The sequence below is a fragment of the Acromyrmex echinatior genome, chromosome 16 (assembly GCF_024713525.1).
Source record: "Acromyrmex echinatior isolate Ae372 chromosome 16, ASM2471352v2, whole genome shotgun sequence".
Lineage (NCBI taxonomy): Eukaryota > Metazoa > Arthropoda > Insecta > Hymenoptera > Formicidae > Acromyrmex > Acromyrmex echinatior.
In genome coordinates, this window is record NC_141867.1 from 1,056,528 (window position 1) to 1,078,416 (window position 21,889).

Below are 21,889 nucleotides of genomic sequence, written 5' to 3' on the forward strand. Positions count from 1 at the left end.
ATATTCATACATGTATAAATATTCATAAATATATACATATACCTGATTATATAAGAAAGATGTCTTTACATTCTCTTTTTTTTTTGTAAAATTATTTTTTAGTGTAATAAAAGTAATAATAATAACGAAAAAACATCAAAAGTAATTAAAAGCATAATTTTCACGTTGTGTTAAAAAAAAAATTAAATTTTTTTGGAGAAATGTTAAAATATAATTATATATATATATATATATACACATAAAATTATATTGGGTGGATCCATTCGTTCGGTTTTTGAAGGTAAAATGAAACAAGTTTTTTTCATACAAAGAATGAATTTCAATGATACCAGCTTGATCAAAAAGTTTCCGGAAAAGACCACCAGGTGATGCTCTGGTCAGCTGATTTGAGTTCTTTTTTTTGGCTAGGTTGCCACATCTATCATATGTATGAACAATTTTTTTTCACCAAACTTGATTTTTTAAACATATATAATGCAAAAATTATCTTTCTAATTTTTTACGTTTATTATTATTTTTTTTTATTACACCAAAAAATAATTTTACAAAAAAAAAAGAAGGATGTATAAACATGTATAGATATATTTTATATATATTTAAGTACATACGTTTATTTTAAATTAATACATGTTTATGTATATTTATAAATATTTAGACGTATATATTTATGAAAATTTTTTTACCAGGACTATAATAGACTAAGTATGTACAACAATATGTTATAATTAGAATCTATGCAGATTTTTGTAGGCGGTGAGATTTTTGCGACATAATTCATAATTAATAACTTATAATTAAAACTACAATTATTAAGCCCGCAGCAAACGGTGTTATTTTTCTTCCTGAACTATATTTGGAAACACCCAAGTATTCTCTCGTATCTTTTTCTCTTGTTTAACACAAGGTTAATAACAAAGATAAAAAATAGTATATAGGGAGTACTAGAGTAACATTTTCGAACGTAGCACTGGATTGTTTATAATCTGAAAAATGAAAATTACTATACTTGCATCTCATTCATATCACACAGAATTTTCAATATTTTACAAGATCGCATGACGTTGCGATTTAGCATGAAAAATTTAATTATAATACATTATGATTAAATTATAAAATCATTATCACAAGTTTTCACAAAACATACAATTATCTTCAATAACGTTCCAATTTTTGCATTTTCTTTCCACTGTATACACTTTTATAGTTATAGATTGAAACGGTAAAATTGAAATCATGTGTGATTTGTAACATTCTATTTGTATGTAAAACAGAATTATTTTATAAACTACAATAAAATAACATATAATTGCTATTGTTAACATCTAAAACTTTTAGACCTGATTTTATTGGAACTATGTTAAACAAAATTAATTTAAATTCGATTCATGCACACTTTAAGAAGTAATTTATCTTTAATAATTATTTTTTTCTCAAAACTTTGACTATTTTTTCAACATATACATCATTATATAGATCAGATTTCACGTCATGTATATTCGATAGAATTAAATAATTTCAACAGATAACGTTTTTAAATTTGATGTATACATTCAATGTACATCTGAAAGGGTTAATTATTCTTTTTTTTTTATTCCAAAAAAATTAAAATAATTTAAAAATTAACACATATAAAAAATAAGAGCATAAAAAACCACAGCACAAGTTATAGTTTGTGATATTTAATTATTATTACATTAATTAAAACATTAAACGTTTCGGCCACAATCTGGCCATCTTCAGTAATTCAATAATATTCTTAAAACGCAGAGTTACATCTAGTTGACATTAAATTCAACAGTCGAGAGTTGTAATTAAATAAACATGTTCTTTTATATGTGAAGATGCTTCATACAGTAATGTTACACCGTCAATTGTCATATCAAGAAAAGTGTAGAACAAGAATTTCCAGATTCTAAATAAAATTGTATATATTAAAATCTTCTAGTCGGAATATAAAGAAATAGAATCATTACCTGTTTTACAGCAAAAAAACCAAATGATGAATCTCGAGTATTTCTTTTACACAGTTAGAATTTTGTCGTGACACTATGTGTTGTTATTTGTCCTATCATATATTTTACCACTATTTATATATCTGAGTCAAAATTTTTAGAAAGTTCTAGAATTGTTTATTAATAGAAAGAGACATCCTTCTTTAGAAGAGGAAAATAAACCTCAGGCAAACCTTCCGTGTCACTTTGCTTATTGATACCACTTGTTTGTCTTTTTATATGTATCATTTCCGAAATTCTTCTTTTCGCTAAAGATTGTTCTATATCTAAAATTCTTATGTTATCCCAATCTAATTCATGCATCTCATTCATACGGTGACGTGAAACCACAGAAATTTCGGAAGAAGGTTTTCTTATATCGGCCTTATGTTCTTTAATCCGAGTTTTTAATTTCCTTTTGGTTTGGCCAACATAAGACGATTCACAGTTTAAGCAATTAATTTTATAAACTATTCCGCATTGGTTATCCTTAGGCAAAGAATCCTTTCCTGTCTTAATAAATGTATTCAATTTATTCATAGGTTTATAAGCTATATTAAAACCGTACACATGTGAAAGTTTTTTAAATTTTTCCGAAACTTTGCCCAAATATGGTATCGTGAAAAATTTTTTTGAAGTAACATTAGAGTCACATTCATTATTAATTTCTTTACGATTTTGATCTAAATTAGTTCTGTTTTCCAACGTTTTAATTCTATTATTTATTGTAGAAAATATAAACTTTAAAGGATAACCATTACTTAGAAACGTGTGAATTAATTCAGAGATGTTTTTTTCATGAAATTTAGGATGGGATAAGAATAGAATTCTATCAATTTGCCCAATAATAACAAACTTAAATATAATTTTATTTTTAAATACTTAAGGGTAGAATTACAAGACGCCTATAAACATCTTGGGCAAACAAAATCGGAATTATTTAGCATTTGTAGAAAAATAGAAAAAATTCTACCGAATAATATAGCTTATTCTTTCTTTCGAAGACAGGAATTTAACTTTGACATTATGTGGCAAAAGGAACAAGATAGAATCGGTAAAAAAATCTCTAATCTGCGGGCCAAACACATTCGCCAAGAAATTGTGAATATAAATTGTATTAACTATAATATTACGAAAATTGTGAACTCTGAGATGAATTGTGATACTTCCTTTAAAATTGAATACAGTTTCAACTAAAATCACGAATCTTGACACAATTCATTCATCATACAATATTAATATCACTCCTGAAAGATTTAATGGCAATTTTGATATAAGTAATATTAATGAACAATGGCTGATAAATCTGAGTAATACTAAAGTTTCAGATAAAGCCTTAGTCTTACTACAATTAGGTCAACAGTTTAATTTGCCTAACAACATGGTTAGTAAGGATGGTATTACACGTGAGATCATCAAACACGTGGAATATAATCTTTTTAGGGCGGATGATGAAACGCGTAAAAATGTCAGGAATGAAACTGGCCAAATTCTTAAAGCGATTAAGAATTGTAATAGCAAATCTTCTGAAAATACAATTTTATACGAAGGTGTAAGAGAGGTTAAGCGATTCATCTCAGAGAATCCTGATATTTTAATTACTTTAATTTTAGATATAGAACAATCTTTAGCGAAAAGAAGAATTTCGGAAATGATACATATAAAAAGACAAACAAGTGGTATCAATAAGCAAAGTGACACGGAAGGTTTGCCTGAGGTTTATTTTCCTCTTCTAAAGAAGGATGTCTCTTTCTGTTAATAAACAATTCTAGAACTTTCTAAAAATTTTGACTCAGATATATAAATAGTGGTAAAATATATGATAGGACAAATAACAACACATAGTGTCACGACAAAATTCTAACTGTGTAAAAGAAATACTCGAGATTCATCATTTGGTTTTTTTGCTGTAAAACAGGTAATGATTCTATTTCTTTATATTCCGACTAGAAGATTTTAATATATACAATTTTATTTAGAATCTGGAAATTCTTGCTCTACACTTTTCTTGATATGACAATTGACGGTGTAACATTACTGTATGAAGCATCTTCACATATAAAAGAACATGTTTATTTAATTACAACTCTCGACTGTTGAATTTAATGTCAACTAGATGTAACTCTGCGTTTTAAGAATATTATTGAATTACTGAAGATGGCCAGATTGTGGCCGAAACGGTTTCAGCTGAATCTATATCGAAAAAACTCTCCATAATATGGTCCAATAAAATTAAAGTATTCGATGCGAATCTGTGTTGAAATACAGTAATGATAAAAATTTAATAAAGTAATAAAATAAGTGACATTTAATGTTATAATTACATTATTCGATAATTATACGACTATTATTTTAACAGCTGTTATGGGTTTTAATATATGATCAATATAAGAATCTTCCTGGCAAAGAAAGTCCTACAAAATTCTACAAAAAAAAAAATGTTATACTACAGAAAACTTAACTGGCAAAGTCTATGAAACTCTACATGAATTCGAGAAATGCTACAAAAATTTATATAAAAATGCTTGGAAAATAAAACCTTAACATTCACCTTAGCATTCACCGTATCTGGATAAATGGTATTGCAAAAACTCCCTATTATTGATTCTATTACAGTTCTATTACAATTAATTTTATATTCTTTAATACGTTTATTAATTTGTATATCTGGAGTATACTTACATGTGATTTCTTTGTAAGTGATTTTTTTAAATGAATTGTAACACTATATCTAATTATTACTTTACAATGTTTGTTTCTCTATCGGTTTTTGCGTAAAGTCATCCCAAATTCAATTTAACTTCTTTCTTCTCTTCTTCTATTAATTCATTTGGGATGCCGCTATCAAATGTTCATGAAAATTCGCTAGGCGTCTATTGGTTTATGATAAATTTTCTGTTATAATAATTGCATGTTGCTAAATTAATTTTTGTCAATTTCGTATAATATTCACATATCCAGTGACGAGCTGGGATTAGATTGTCTTCTGCTTTTCGCTTTGCCATTATAATCTGTACAGAATATTAGTGATCAGAGTATTAGTAATTAGAGATGGTATAAAAGCGATGTAAAAAATTGTTTGTATTGTTTATTAAAGGTCAATACGTATGTATGATTCTCTTACGGAATATGTACATAAATATTGATGTTTGTATAGTTTGAATCTATTTATGAGATTTAACGAACTCATTTATACAATTTTAATCAAATATTATTACCAAAAATTTGAATAAAAATCCCCTTCTTGTTTCTCTTCATATAGCACAATTTTAGTCTGGCATATGACTGTTTTTATTAATAACGTAATATGCTTTGTAATCTATTATAAACATGTGTTTGTATTAGGTGTTGGAATTAATTCGTAGCGTTTTACAAGTGATGGGAAGTACTTTCATTAATGTATTTTTTAATGCTCATGTGAAATAAATAACATTCTTTCATTAAAAAACGCTACGAATTAATTCCAACACCTAATATAATACTACATCTGTATATATATTTCTTCTTACTAATTTTAATATCTTTTTTATGAACTTTCTCTCTAATTATTTAATACATAATTATTTAATAATCTTATGTAGCTAGAGTAATGAGTTGCCACATCATGAATAAATATTTTTGAATAGTTATTGATATAATAGATATGATATCTGAGAATATTTGTGTTAAAACGCTGGCTTATCAAAATTATGTAAACATGTAATATTAATGATATCACATTAAAATAATTTTTGAATTTGTTTCATCAGAAAGGTTAATATTTATAATGTCTATATAATTAATCACTATATCTTTCAGCTGAATTACATAAATTAGCAATCATTACTTTTTTAAATTTGGCTTGCTTTGACGCATGACATCTTTTTCTTTGTCGATTTTTAATTTAGTTTATCCTGCTATCAAATAATCTTGGAGATAACGTCATTTAGCAAAAACAAAAAATGACTTCGGAAAGACAAGATCGCTATATTAAACATAAGGCATTAAATATCAAGTTCGTTCGCACTGTTACGTTACTGTTGGAGTAAGTTGCACAATCGTTCGTAAGCAAGGTTACACAATATTACGTCATTTTCATAACGTTCCAAGAAATACGACACGAGGTGTCTCGTGCTTCGGAACAATTCGTTCCTCTGTGATGACCGATGTCGCGCGAGCACAAGTTGGTGAGCCGTATATAACGAAGGGCCTTTACTATTGCGATCAGTGAAGTAATACACTTCAAGTGTGTGATGATGGAGAATAAAACGTTCACCGTTGTCCGATCTCCTGAAGGTGTGTGAAATTTTCGAATAATATCTCCATAGCATTAAAGTCTTTTGCAGTTTTACCGTTGAGAAAAATAATAAAATTACTTTTTTAATTAGTATAACTTATTCTTCCACTTTGCTTTAATTTCAAATAAATAATTTCCGCTATCGTACATATTATCCATTTCTTTTTGAAATTGATTTGCTTTTGATTAAAACACAATACAAAATTAGAGCTCTGAAATAAAAAATTTATTTTATAATTTTATTCTTTACTATTTAATTTTATTTAATAATAATTAAATTATTATCTTTTAATTATATTTTATATCGGCGATGGAATAAATATAGTTAAAATAAGATGAAAGTGATAACAATGATTTATAATAATTCATGATAAAAATTTGTTATAAAATTATGAAAATTATTTCAATCCTTATATAATAATTAAAAATTATTCCATTAAATTTAATAAATTTAATAAAATAGTTATATTAATATTATTGAATTTATAAATTGTAATCGTTTTAGTAAACTAATAACATATTAATCTTCTTAATTAATGTTAAAAAATATTTATAACATTATAAATTGTAACTTATAACTTTTCCTCAGTCTCACGAATAGATTATTTTTGCATTGAATATTAATTATTAACAATAAAATTTAACTTTTTCACTAAAAAGCTAAAAGCATTGATGAAAAGTTTACTCCAACGACGTTTGCAAAAATCTTTATAGCTCAGCGATATTTGAATATATTTCAAGTGATTACTGTTACTATGCTACCTTAACAGGAGCATTTTATTGATTAATAATATAATAGATAATAAAATAGATACATCAGATCAAGTATACTTAGGGATTTATAAAGCTTCAAAATATCAAAAAGAATTATTGTGTATAATCTTAAATCTAATATCATGGTCTTGTCAAAATGATCTTATCTCTTTCATATAAATATAATCGAAATTAGTATTTTTGTTCAATGTTTATTTTTTCCTGCGTTGAAACAAATTAATTTATATATATATATATATATATATATATATATATATATATATATGTATATATATATTACAGAATATATTTTAGTATATCATAAATTAGTTTAATACAACATAAATCAGTAATAGAAATTTGATGTGAAAAAAGTTAAGATCATACGGAGAATTTTAGTGCTAAATATAAATCTATAAAAAATTTATAATAAGATTTTCAATGAAATTGATTTCCTTGCATAAATTATGCCACAATTTTTATTGAATTATGACGGGCTTGTTTTAAATTATTTATGATTTATTATGATAAACTAATTAATCATCATATTATATACATTATTTAGAAAGTGTAATTTATAGCTTACCTCGTGATCTTTGAGATCTGATAATTATTAGGTTTAAAATTGTTCCACATCTGTAGCGAAAATCAATATTTGCATTTCTGCTTCTCGCAAACATTGCATCGAGAATCCTTGAGTGTGTGATCAATTATATTAAATATTTTGATAAAAGCTGAATTAAATTACCATTGAAAAAAATATTATTTATATGGAATTAATTAATAATATTATTTATATGAAAAATTGTAATATATAGTGAAATTTAATAATATAATTATAAAAGCATTAAAATTGAATAATACAAATCTTACATAATCTTTCTAGGATCAATTTTGATCCGTCTCACTATTAATAGACATGTTATAATCAATTTATAGTTCATTTTGTTTATTTTACAAGGAAATGGTCAATTTAATTTGTGACTATGAAGCAATATCTGCGAGATTAATTAAATTATTGAACAAACATTTATATACGTGTTAGTTTAGTGAAAATCATTTTAACATTTTATTTTATCTCTACTAAATATATAGTAATCTTTGAACATAGAAATCTTAGAAATATTTGTAATATTATCTGCAAGTTTCTAGCTTGAGCATTTTTTCACGGTTAATATTATTTTGACATACTTAATTTTCAGACACGTCAAAACAGTATCAAGCTTATCTGAGAAAGTATGAAAACGATGACAAGTTGGTGATTCTACAGGCCGTGGACAGGCCAGGGTCAAATCCTGGCGATAATTATATGTCGATGTTGATCAGAACGAAACTTGTTGGTACTCGCGGAGACGGAAGTCGTTAGTTGTTTTTATTTTTAATTTTATGTTATTACCAAGAAGAAACAAAAATTATTGGTAGACTCAATAATGTTTCATCTAATAGAATGATATAATTTTCCGTTATATAACATTTAACAATAGTGTCTTGATAAAGAAGAAAAGAGATAAAACAATGTTGTTTATTTGTTTGCCATTAATTAGAGTAACGTGTAATATTTGGAGAGAAAAGAGCATCTTTTATTTTTTTCTTTTTTTATTAAAAAGTTATTTTACAGACAAATTTTAATGATTTAGTTTGTATTTAAAAAATACTATAGATAAAAATGAATTTTATTAATTCATTTTAATCGTATTATTATAAACTAAATTTTTGACAGTGGCTTAATGTACTTATTAATAATTATTAGAATTATTAGAATTTTACAAAATTAATAATTTTTTGAAATTCTATAATATATTGTTTGAGTTGAAAATATCGTATTTATTTATTATAGTATATAAAATAAACTTTTGTAATAAACAGATATAATTAATTGTAAGTAGTGCAGCGAATAATCTGTAACTATTGAAAGAACTTTATTAAAATTGATCGTATTACTGTCAACTGATTTAATTCATACTTTGCATTAGTGGCCCTAAGATCTTTGAGTACTTACTTAATGCAAAAAATAGAAAATTTGAAAAAGTTAAAAATAGATTTTTCTACAAAATTTTGTAGACAGACGGACAAACAGACAGATGGACGACCAACACTGTGAAATCGTAAAATAATTTGCTACGTTGCATCACTTAACAAATAAAAAAAGTACAGCATGCATACATAGATACGTTTCTTCTCTTTCCATGTTTGTGTGTAGCATATGCCAAGACTTTTATGACGAAGATGATTATTAGAGAGAAGAAAATCTTCACATTACTGGATATTTCCGATTTATTTTGTACTGAGGCAGATGCGTATACAAAAATATTGCCCATGCTTGGATCTTTTGGTCCTTCATGTATATATGCTGATCAGAATATTATAATAATGGAAGATTTGGCAGAAAAAGGATATGGCACCTGCGAAAGGCGCAACTTTCTGGACTTAGATCATTCTGTCTTCGCTTTAAAGGTACGTTAAATTAGATTCCGGAATATGTACAACTTATCTCAGATAGATAAAATGTAATAGATTAGAAATAATTAGACATAATTATACAAGATGTTCTAAATTTTTTGACATACTGCTTGTGGGAAACTAAACTGAATGGACTAAATTGATCGTGAGTCGAAAAGTCTACAATTTTACACATTTTATAATTTTTGCAATAGTCAACGAGATATTAATTTTTAAAGATTGCCGAATAAGCCGGTAAAATCAACGTATAAACAATTTTAAGATATTTTTTAGAGTTCTTTATGAAATATATCTTAAAGATATTTTTGTTTAAAGATTCTTAAAGATATCTAATTTAAAATTGTTCTGCTCATTAGGTAGAACTCATTAGGTAAAAAAATGTGAAAATTGCAAAATGGTAGAAGACTTTTCAACTCAGTTTAATCTATTTAGTTTTAGTCTACTTTACTTGCCTATAAATGATGTATCAAAAAGTTTAAGACATGCTGTATAACATCAAATTATTTGATTTTTTTCCTTTAGAATGTAATTAAATTTCTAAAGAAAAAATATCAAGTACTTAGATAATCAATATTTAGATAATTTATTATCAGGAGATAATGAGAAATTTTTCCTCAAGAGAAAATGAAATAAATAAAAATATTGCTTTAACTGACTGTTTAGAGAGTAAATTTTAAAGGTTATAAAGTTTTGTTGTAAATGATGTGCGACAAGTAAAAGTGTTGCTAGACATATTGATACAGTAATAATAATAATAATAGCAGCAGCATATGATAATCAGACCTTAGCTTCATTTATCTTATCGCGATAGTTGTTAATAATCAATATTAATATTATCTGTAAATCCAGCCAGAAATAAATTTCAAATCGATTGATGTCACAGATTAACATGATTAATGACACGACATATTGATACAGTAGTAATAATAATTATAGTAGCAGCAGCATATGATAATCAGACTTTAGCTTCATTTATCTTATCGCGATAGTTGTTAATAATTATTAATGAATATTATCTGTAAATCCAGCCAGAAATTTTAAATATCGATTGATGTCACAGATTAACATGATTAATGATACGATATTTATATATAATATATATATATATATATATATATATATATATATTTGTGCATAAAAATAATATCAACAAGAATTTCAAAAGCTGTCCTTTATATCCACGCAATTACAAATAACACTGATACTGATACATCTCGAATTTTATTAAACTAAATTGAATCTTTTTAAGAAAAATTTTATCAGATAACACTTTCTTTTCTCATATCTTATAAGTTCTTATAAGTTCATATCTTATAAGTTTTATTGTATGTTGAGAAGATAAGTCTTATCAGAGATAAATCTTAAAGTTTAGAAATTAATAGTGAAGTGATATTTTATTAATATTATCTGTATTTTTATTGTTTGTTAAGATTGTTGTTAAAAGATATTTAATTTTTAATTTTTCAATCAAAATTTTTAATTTTTTAAATAAAAAATTGTCTTTATTTTTTGAAAAATTTGTCAATATGTAATATGTAATTCTTTTGGCTTATATCAGTTTTTAGAAATATTTATCCAAATACATGTTTCTTGCTCGTCTAAATTTCACCCAAATATTTCATCTAAATTGATAGCACATATTTTTTATATTCTCGCAGAGACTTGCCAAGCTACACGCGTCGGGTCTGTCTATAAAAATCAATAATCCGCAGCAGTTTGACAAGTTCAGTGAGCATCTGAAAGAATTAATATACAAGGACAATTCCGATACATCGGTAATGAGGTCGTGTACCGAAATGTGTGTGAGATCGATAATACAATATTTAGATATGATAAAGCCACAAACGCAAGAATTACAGACTATTAGAGATTATTTTGCCTGCCTCAATAAAACTTATGACGTGTTGCGTCAACTGTTTATGTCATCGAAACAAAAATACGATACGATCTGCCACGGTGATCCGTGGATCAATAATTTGCTTTTCCTGCATGACAATGACGGCAAAATAATCGATCTAAAAATGGTAGATTATCAGATACTCAGGTACACCTCGTTATCCACGGACGTCCTTTACTTCATATATAGCAGCGTGCAATCGTCACTAATTGAGAAGAGTTTCGAGAGTCTCATCAAGATCTATCATAATGAGTTCATCAATGAACTCTGTCGATTGCATGTAGATGAGAAGATTCTAGCGGAGCTCGGAATCGAGTGGCTGGAGACGGAGTTGCGAACTTACGCGCTTTACGGAGTACTCGTTGGATGCTTTTTGACAAATCCGATTTTGGCGGAGGAAAAGGACGTTCAGCAATTTGAAACGATTGATTTCGGCCCGATGAATCCTATGTATCAAGGCGATATCAATTCAGAGATGAGTCAGAAGAAGATCGATCGTATCAAACGTATCACGTTTCATTATCACAGAAGATTTAATTTGGGTATTATTAATGATATCGAACCAATTTCTGTTACAGGATAGTATTAAGAGTGCTTGGAATGCATAAAAATATTTATTATTACCACTTAATGAATAACTTTGTAAAACTTGTGTTTAAGAGATATAAAAAAAGCAATTAATTTAAGCCCATTTCATATAAATAATGTAGTATGTATATTGTATATCATACAATATATTTATATTGCATCCAACAAAAATTATTGAAAATATCTAGCGTGGTATACGAGCGAGATACAATACAATCATATATATACATACAATCGTGCGGAATTAGAATTAAAGTTTCGATTGTTTGCATGGTATTATGAAAATTGTGAAAGTGATTAGATTTTAGTCTAAAAATAAATTTAGATTGATAAGGCCTGCATTAATAAAAATAAATAGTAAACTTTATTTATTTTCAGTGTAACATTTAGATTTAATTCATTGTTATATTGAAATTGTTGTTAAATTATTATTTTTATTACTATTTCTTATTAATTACTTTCATCAATTATGCAGTTAAAATTTTTAAACTTTTCTTTATTTTTCTCACTCGATCTAGTAGTGTCAGTGTATTTTTTTATATAAAAAAATTTTCTATTTAAATATGGATTGGAATAGGAAAATTTTACATGCAATAGGAATACAAAGATATATAATTAGGTTACATCATATAAAAATTAAAGGTTGTATTAATTAGATTATTTAATTTGATGTGGGATTGGCGCCAATTATTAACGTCAAATTTTTTACACGAATAATGCATACTATTTAGATTAAAAAAATGAAATTACTTTGACATTATAGTTGTTGATATCAAATCTTTTATACAAATGATTAAGTAAATTTTCTGTCCCTACCTAACATACCGTTTGTGGGCAGATAGAGCGGATTGAACTGAGTCAAAAAGTCTTTTACCATTATAGTAATTTTTTTAAATTAATGAGTAGACTGTTAAAAATTGATGATAAAGTAATTTTAAGATATTTTTAAGAAACATCTTTAAGATATTTCATAAAGAACTCTGAAAGCTATTTAGATTTAGTTGTAAAGATAATCTTATACATTGATTTTATTCGCTTATCTTTAGAAATTAATATTTCGTTATTATTGCGAAAATTGCAAAATGATAGAAGACTTTTCGATTCAGTTTAGTCCGATCTATCTGTTCAACGAGCGGTGTGTCAAAAAGTTTTAGGATACTTTGCATATTATACAATAAATGAAGATTATTTTTAAAATCATAGAATTTTAATGCGTAGGACATGAAGATAAGTGGTATAATTTACATTGACTCTAAGTTGCGTAAATCGTTTCCTAACAAAGCCGTTGAGTAACGATGTTCTAAACGGTGATTTGTGCAAACGGCGTTTTTCTCACAACACAATTTCGTCGAACTCGTGCCGAAATCTATCCGCGACGCCCGTCTGTTTCATCGCTGCGGTATTATTCCATTATTTCAAAGCGATATTCTACTGTGATTATTGTTACCGACGAGACCGCATTACGGACATTTCAGAGTGAAGTAATCCCTGATGTTTATTAGCCTCATTATTTTATATTACGCGAATGAAGCGTAAGTTAATAATACTCATTTCAATATTACTAACTCAAGCTACTTGAAAGGTCATAAAAATATCATCGTGGCCAAGCGATATCTGGCATCTTTATCAAAATGATTTTTATTTACACGTAAATTGCATTAGTATTATATATAGAAATATTTATATCAACTAATAATGATATCAGCTTTAATCACGCGCATCCTGCATGATTAATAAATATATCCATAAGTTTAATCAATTTTTTAATTTTAGAATCAATTGAAAAGAGAAGAACGGAGGGAGGTATAGAAATATATATATATATATATATATAATTTCAATCAAATTTCGTGTGCAACTACATGTTGCACATAACAGAAAGGTGAAAGATCAATGGAGAAAGCCGCAGTAATATCGAAGGTTAAATCATTCAACATCGCGCTGTATCTACGATTTCGTGTAATAGTGGAATTAATCACGGAACGATGCAGAGTTATGTCGTTTGACTAGGACGGATGCGTACGATAAGTTAAAGTGTCAGTTTCGCAGCTTGTGCAGCGAGCCAATGTCCCAGGGCGTGGGAGCGCGTGTCGCTTAATTACCACACACCTCTCATCTTATCCCACCGTACGTCGGCAGTGTGTTGCATTGTTCCGCGCACAAGCACGCGGAAACACGCGTGTAACACTGAGAGGCATATTAAAATGCCGGAAGGACGCGTTCTCTCGCGCCTCTCGACGTTACGTGGCTCCTGCCTTGCCTATTGTTCGACGACGCCGCGTCGGTGTCCTGGGCCGCCGCAGTAGAAAGACATTGATAAGAATCCACGATCTCGCTGGCGGATTAAAGCTCCGGCGACGTAACGTTACGTCGTCCCACACCGAGAGGAGTAAGGAACATTTTTAGAAAGTAACGAACATCGACGTTGGACGATCATTATCTTCGTTCTCAATTCTCGCCTGCAAGTTTATTTCTCGCCACGTTTGCCGATCCCGTATTCATTATCGCGTGGGGCGATAATAATTATATATGACTCGTGTTGCACGGCCGTAGAAATTATGAATCGCAATATATTGCCGATCGATTTGCTCGCCGCGTTTGGTAGTGCGAATTTCATGATTTATGTGTTTTCATTTCACCCTATCGGATCGTGTTGGTGTAAGCCAACACAAGCTTTAGCTATCTGTCAAGCGCATCGGATACCACCTCCGAAAGCCTTGCGAAATACACCGCTATGGTTGAATTATTCTTTTCAATTATTGGAAAACGTAATTGATAACTTCATTAACAACTTTTTCGGTCACTGGGATTGTATAAAGCTTAATAAACTTTGTTATAATAAACTAATAATCAATAGTCGACATCACTTAATTAATTGTTATTTATCAATACGTCCAATCTTTCGTAAGAATTATCTTCGAAGAAACGTAATGGCTTACGTATAGAAAAAAATAATAATGTTAATAATTAACTTGCGGTCTATTCGCGATTTCCTTGCTTTAGTTGGAAAAATTTTTATGTTAAGTTATATCTAATTTGTAATTAAGTAAAAATTCGGACTGTTTCACAAAGAATTCCAGAGAATTCCTGCTGAGTTTTCAAAAGAATTTAGATGATTAACGTTTGAAGCAATATAAAAATAAATATGAGAAATTTTGGAAAAAATTAACATTAAATTGGAAGCATAAAATATAAGTACACAAATTGTAAAAGAGAACGAACAAATTAAGCATAATACACTGATTTATTATTTATTAATTTAATTTTATATTAATTATGTTTTTGTAAATTACAAGATTTATTATATTTTGGTTTCTGCTGCACGTAATATTAAATTTCAATTGCAGATTTTAGTTGACCAATAGTATATTTGTTAAACATTAATTTGAATGCATCTCATGATACAAGATTGATGTTGTGGTGTGTTGAACAGCTTCGGGATGAACAGCTTTACGATCTGTTTAATTGATAAGCAAAATTCATATGAATCTAATTGAATTATTTCTCACTACAATATTTTATCACATCATATAAATTCGGGGCTTGATTTTCGAATTACGAGTATTTTGATTTTTAATGTTAATGAAAAGTCAAATTTTGTAACAAAATATCATTATTTTGACTTTTATGCAGCCAAATAAAGTTATTTTTATTTTTTTAAGACTTTTGTGTGTTCCTTGGAATTCTTGCACTGAACAATAGTGCTTTTAATATTCAAAAATAAATAATTTTTGATATTAAATTTGTCAATATTAAATTACTCAACAAAACAAGAAAACAAGAAAAATATTAAAATATTAAAATAATGTCATATTGACAGAATCATGAAAAAAAAATTAACATAAATTCGGTCAATAATTGATTAAAATGACATATATTATTTTGACTTTTTTGTTCTCCTTAGATCGATTTCTGTAAATCGTTTATATTTTCACTATATTATAATTACATATTTGTCTATAATTGTGACTCGTACATTTAGCTTACGACATAACATAAGATAATAATCGTCATTCGAGAGACAAGCGTATATTATTTATTGTTCAAAATTTGAGAAATGCATGAAGTGAAGTTGCAAGCAACAGGTGTAGCTGGGTGCAGTACCGTCGCGTCACTCTTAGCGCGTGAAGTTGGCTGCATGTGCACGCGCGCTTGCCGCTTGTATGTACGCTCCCCTCCAACCCTCCGCCATCTTAGATGGGTTGACGTTTTATTCGCGTCGTCGTGAGTTTCGAATGTCCGGTAGTTTCGTGTGATCTTATTTTTTTCACGCTGTCATTACGTGATTAAGTGCGCGATCACGATGAACATCGGTATATATCGTACAAAGTGCGATCGTTGCATTTGTGATTAATGCGCTTAATTGTAACTAACATGTTTTCGCAAACGGATTTGTCAGTGCCATTGGAGAAGCGATTTGTATGAAACGAGGTAGGAAGAAGGAGGACAGGAATGAAGAAGATATTGAAAGGAGATGGAATAATTGTGAGGTGAGCATTTTATAATCCATTTCGTTATTCATTATTAATAGAAGTAATCATCGTTCACGAAGTATAATTTCAGATTTATAATATATACATACCTATACAGGGTGGCCTTAAATTACGGCATCACCCATCCTGAGCAGGTAGAGTGGACTAAATTCAAATACTATCAGCTTTACAGAAAAATAGTAAAAGATAAAAATTATTTATTTTCTTCTCATAAAGTTCTGAGAATTTTTTTAAAATTTTTTCAAAATTTTTTAATATCGTATTTTCTCATGTTGCTAAAAATAACAAATTGTAATACTAAAAAGTTGATAAAAAATTTTGAAAAATTTCTTAGAGTTCTATGAGAAAAAATAAATGATTTTTATCTCTTGCAGTTTTTTTGTAAAGTTGATAGTATTTGAGTAAAAAATTATGAAGACCAATATTTTTTAGCGATTTTTAGTAATTAATATCTCGTTAATCATTGAAAAATTGCAAAATAGTAGAAGATTTTTCGACTCTGTTTAGTTCGTTCTATCTGCTCAGGATGGGTGATGTCATAATTTAAGGATACTCTGTATAAAGCATACATATATAAAGGCGTATAATGCATTGTGTAACATTAAAATATTTTAGATTATATTTTAAGATTTTTTAAATATTTTACAGTATAGTTAATATTATCGGTAATTATTCAGTTTAATTCCCACATTACTAAATATATATAAAATATTTCACAAAATTTCTAAAAAATTTTATAATTATTATTTTATAATTAATTTAAATTATGTCTATTAAAATAATTATATAGGATTCTTATATAGGAAGATCTTTTTAAAATTAATCTTCTATTAAATATTTATTTAAATTAGAAAATGGTGTAGAAAATCTTGCGCACAATATTTTTCAACATATTTATTTTAGGTATTATTTTTGGATTTTTTGTACGTGTTACAGATCAATATTGGATAGGATTTCACAATTCCTGCAACTATCGTACCAAATGGTAATTAATTATTTTTTATTTTATTTTTAAAAAAATGTATTTATGAAAAATAATTTTATATATATTGTGTGTGTGTGTGTGTGTGTGTGTGTGTGTGTATATAAGATTTTTCCTAATATTCATTACAATATAAATATTCAAATTTTTAATAAACGCTGTAAAATTTTATTTGTATTTTTTATTTATACTTAAATGAACATTGACATTTGAATTTATTATTTAGTTTTATGTGTGGTTATACACATATTATCATATCTAAAAGATTAAACATTTATTTACATTAATTATATTTACCTTATATTAAAATTTATATAAGAATATTATTATATTATAATTATTAATATTATATTACAGATTGTAATATCTTGGAACTATTATTTTATAATAGATAAGTTAAGGAATAAAATAAGATTTTATATATATATTATCATTATTATATATATATTTAATCCTATATTTTCTATAATTTTTTCTCATTAATTATTTTGAACTTATTGGATTAAGATATATATTTATAATATATAAATACAAAATTTAATAATTTAAATATATTAGGTGTTGGAATTAATTCGTAGCGTTTTTTAATGAAAGAATGTTATTTATTTCACATGAGCATTAAAAAATACATTAATGAAAGTACTTCCCATCACTTGTAAAACGCTACGAATTAATTCCAACACCTAATAATTTTTAATTTACGAGACAATGATTGATTTTAAGATAAAATCAATTTTATTTTTGATGATATCGCATTAATTATTCAACTGAATTAAGCGAGCTTACATTTATTGACACATTAAAATCTTATCTTTCAAACAAAAACATTAGCTTGCTAAAATTTTTTGCATGAAAATATTGGCGATTATATCGATCAGTAATCTCGATAAAAATTAAGAATAAGGATAAATATCCCGGAATTCATTTTATTTTTGCAATTAATTAATGATATCTTGCAAATTAGTTATCTGAGATAAGCACTTTGCACTTATAGAAATCAAGAAGCTCTTGAGCTTTGAAGCAAGCTCAAGATCATTTCGCTGCAATTTTTTACACAAAGATACAGCTATATCGATCACGATCACGATCTAAGCCGTGCAGTTGACCAGTTTGCACTAGGGCGTTTGCCTTCGACAGTGACGTATCTTGTTTCAAAGCATTTGTAGTACACGTGTTTTCGTACTTATTTTTTTTAGCAACGTAACTGTTAAGTTATATGTAAAAAAAAATGCACGGGTTCTTTCAAGTATATTGTGTGCAAATCGAATTTTTCAAAACGCTATAATTTAACGAAAAATTAATGTATAGCATTAAATTGATATTGTATCAAATTTAATTATTGTTTTTGTATAAAATAACGATGTATTTAGTAGGAGTAACGGCGACTTAAATTAGGTTAAATTTAACACTATAAGTTTAATAATGTAGAATCTGTCGTATTTGCTTCTTTCCAAGAAAATAAGTTTTATAATTTGAAAAAAGCAGTTCCTTGTTAACTATATTCTTATAATACGAAAACAAGATCAGATTAAATAAAAAATTTATTTACGTAATACAATATTAAAAAAATATTAATAAAAGCAACAAAATTTGTGCAAAATACAAAAAAATTTTTTTTTAATAAGATTTTAAAATGCTTTAAATGTAAATAAAAAAAACTTTTTTGCGATTTTCTCTAAAACGAAGCAAAAGCGAACATATCTCTGACTTTTCTTTTAGTTTATCGATTCTCTATACGCTCTTGAAATTTGGTCGTTTAAGTTCTGTACATCCTATGTATACTGTATATATATATATAAAATTATATATAGTATATGACTATTCTATTCTATATATATGTATAAATACAAATATATGTATTATATAACATTATATTATAAAATATTTGTTATCTGTTTTAACTAAATCGTTTATTCAAATGTTTCAGAAAATAACTCAGAATGTATCATATCAAAGAAGCCCTACAAAGCCGACAACCTGGACAAGAAGAAGAAGGAAGTCTAGGAAAAGCATCAGGCACCGGTGGAGCAACTTTGTGGTGAATATTGTTTCTTATTTGTACAAAATTATTTTTTTCCTATTAATACGAATTGTTTTATTCCATCGAAAAATAATAATTAGAGAAAAAAAATTTATAAAAGTTTAAAAATTTTATTCTCGTGAAAATTCTTTTCCAAAAAATTTTATAATTATTTTTATAATTTTTAGATATATATTGCAAAATTCAATACACATAATATCACTTTTATGAATATTTTTTTTTAAAGAAGCTGCGCAATTTGCAAATTATTGTGTTTTGATGCATTAAACTCGCAAAATAATCAGTTTTAAAACATTGGTTATTAAGAGCGCTACTTTAATATGTTAAATTTGTGTGTTACAGAATCACCGTAGTCAACATTCCAGATAACTCCACTGTTGCGCATCGATCGGTGAGTGAAAAATTTTTTGAGATAACAAATCTCTGTGACAATGTTCTATGAACGTATTTCTATAAACGTATCTCAAATTTTTTATCTTAAAATAATTTTTTATCTTGATATAAATATTGCTTGACATAACTTTAAAAGCCTATCGCGTTATTATAACATCGATATATTATATTGGATTTTTATGATTTTTGCGTCGAGAAATTTGTTTATATTATAAATTTTATTTAGTAATTGTTGTGTTTTTTTAATGAAAACAAGATTAATATATACATGTGATACAATAAGTAAACTCTTTTTTCTAAAAATTTTTTTAAAATTCTGAACCAAAATAATATGGGTTATGAAAAATGTTTATCAATATTTTCGTACGAAAAGAATCTCTGCAAATAATATTTTTGATCAGCCTTATGCAATTTTTGATGAATTAATGTCTCCTTTAGATAACCTCTGTTATCATGCGTTTTTTGCGTTTATTTATAATCGATATTCGTGTACGAATTTAGCATATAATAATGTTAGCCGGCCATAATGAGCCAGTATTAAAAAAGGAGTTTTTCTCTTTCCGATTGATCGAAATATGATCACATTAAGCGACAATAAGATTTTAAGACTTAAAGAAGTAAAACTTAAGCTTTAAACTCTTAGCCGTAAGAAATTGACCAATCGAATGTGAGGAGAATACTCGACTATGATAGATCCATTTCTTAGTGCTTAAAGTTTTACGCCTTAAAATTTTATTGTAGATGCCGCTTTAAACATAGCCAAAAGCAATAAAAGGTTGATCCATCTGATCTGAAAAATATGGATATGGAAACTATATGCAAATTAAATGACCAATATTAATTACTGAGCATCTATTGTATTAAAATATTGTAATATATATTTTGTGTATATCAATTTTATATTATATTGTATAATTATTCTAGCGATAGATACTTTTAGGCAATAATTATTTTCCTATAATGCTCAGATTTAAATATCTCACATTGTTCTTTGAGCTTTTTACCTATTTGAACGTAATTTTCGAGCTATTTTCGAATGGAGAGTGCAGAATGATGTATTGTCAGCTTGATTTATGTAAAGCCTTTGATTCATGCGTCCGGAAAGCCTTGACGTATATCGATTGCTCATTAATGATATTTCGCGTAAATTTATGCGTTTTCGGGATTTATGCGTTCAAGATGCATTTAGTATAATATTAAATTTTGATTATATTATATATTTTCGTAGTTCGTCATACTTTAATTGATCACCGATTTGATTTTATTAATTATACCGTACCGTACGGTATTAACTTAAAATCTTTAGCTTATATTTTCGTACGAGATTGGCAACTCCGAAGTATTCGAGCTATCCGGATTATATCTTCAATCTTGAGGGGGGGGGGGGAGGGAGATTCTTTTGGGCTTAGAAAGTAAGTAAAAGAAGAGAGAGCGTTATATTATGTATTATACTTCTTTCGCGTTATTCTCTCGCTACAATATGTAATCAAATGCACGTCTTATAATTAAGAAATAATCGTGCAATTAACGTCGCAAGTGTCGTTTAAAGTGCCGCGCGATTATTGTCTTCTTGTGATTAGTGCGCTCACGATTATAATTAACCGCGTTTTCGCGAGTGAATATTGTGTAAATAACACGAAAGAATAAGAAAGGAAGAGTAGGAGGCCTGGGAGAGTCATCAAGCGACAACGAAATATCCATGAAGTAATCTATTATTTAAAATATATATTATATATATATTTATATATTAAAATATATAATATATACAGAGTGTCCTAAAATTCGAGGGTAATATTATTGCAGTGTGAAACTTCGTGGAACATCAAGTAACAATAGCGCAATTCTTTTTTTCCATGAAGTAGTTTTTTGTATATAAACATTTAAAGTTTGCCTAATCATAATCATCGAAAAGATCGTCTTTCCGTGTAATAGTGTGCGTACAGTGGTAATGTTTTGTTCAGTATTTAATGCCATTGCACGCACGTCACATGTACAGGATCTCTGTTTTTGAAAAG

At 27.3% G+C, this 21,889-nt stretch overlaps 2 protein-coding genes across 2 annotated transcripts in view; both read left to right on the forward strand.

The window, feature by feature from the left end:
* Positions 1 to 5,955: 5,955 nt before the first annotated feature.
* LOC105145097 (uncharacterized) lies at positions 5,956 to 12,755 on the forward strand. Its single transcript, XM_011054456.2, has 4 exons — positions 5,956 to 6,266; positions 8,223 to 8,381; positions 9,221 to 9,474; positions 11,139 to 12,755. The coding sequence occupies exons 1-4, from the start codon at positions 6,224 to 6,226 to the stop codon at positions 11,958 to 11,960; spliced, it is 1,278 nt and encodes a 425-aa protein (XP_011052758.1). The 5' UTR covers positions 5,956 to 6,223; the 3' UTR covers positions 11,961 to 12,755.
* Positions 12,756 to 15,976: 3,221 nt separating this feature from the next.
* Positions 15,977 to 21,889, forward strand: part of thw (chitin-binding domain protein thawb) — a 57,288-nt gene continuing 51,375 nt past the window's right edge. The window contains exons 1-4 of the mRNA XM_087414495.1: positions 15,977 to 16,455; positions 17,395 to 17,443; positions 19,368 to 19,478; positions 19,824 to 19,872. The gene's annotated coding sequence lies outside the window, so the exon portion shown is untranslated. The remainder of the gene's footprint in view (positions 16,456 to 17,394; positions 17,444 to 19,367; positions 19,479 to 19,823; positions 19,873 to 21,889) is intronic.

What these genes read in the sequence shown, in the direction of transcription:
- LOC105145097 (XM_011054456.2), top strand. Translation starts at nt 6,224, where the DNA reads ATGATGGAGAATAAAACGTTCACCGTTGTCCGATCTCCTGAAG. An exon ending in TACTCGCGGAGACGGAAGTC is followed by an intron (nt 8,382 to 9,220) that starts GTTAGTTGTTTT and finishes GTTTGTGTGTAG; the next exon opens with CATATGCCAAGACTTTTATG. An exon ending in ATTCTGTCTTCGCTTTAAAG is followed by an intron (nt 9,475 to 11,138) that starts GTACGTTAAATT and finishes ATATTCTCGCAG; the next exon opens with AGACTTGCCAAGCTACACGC.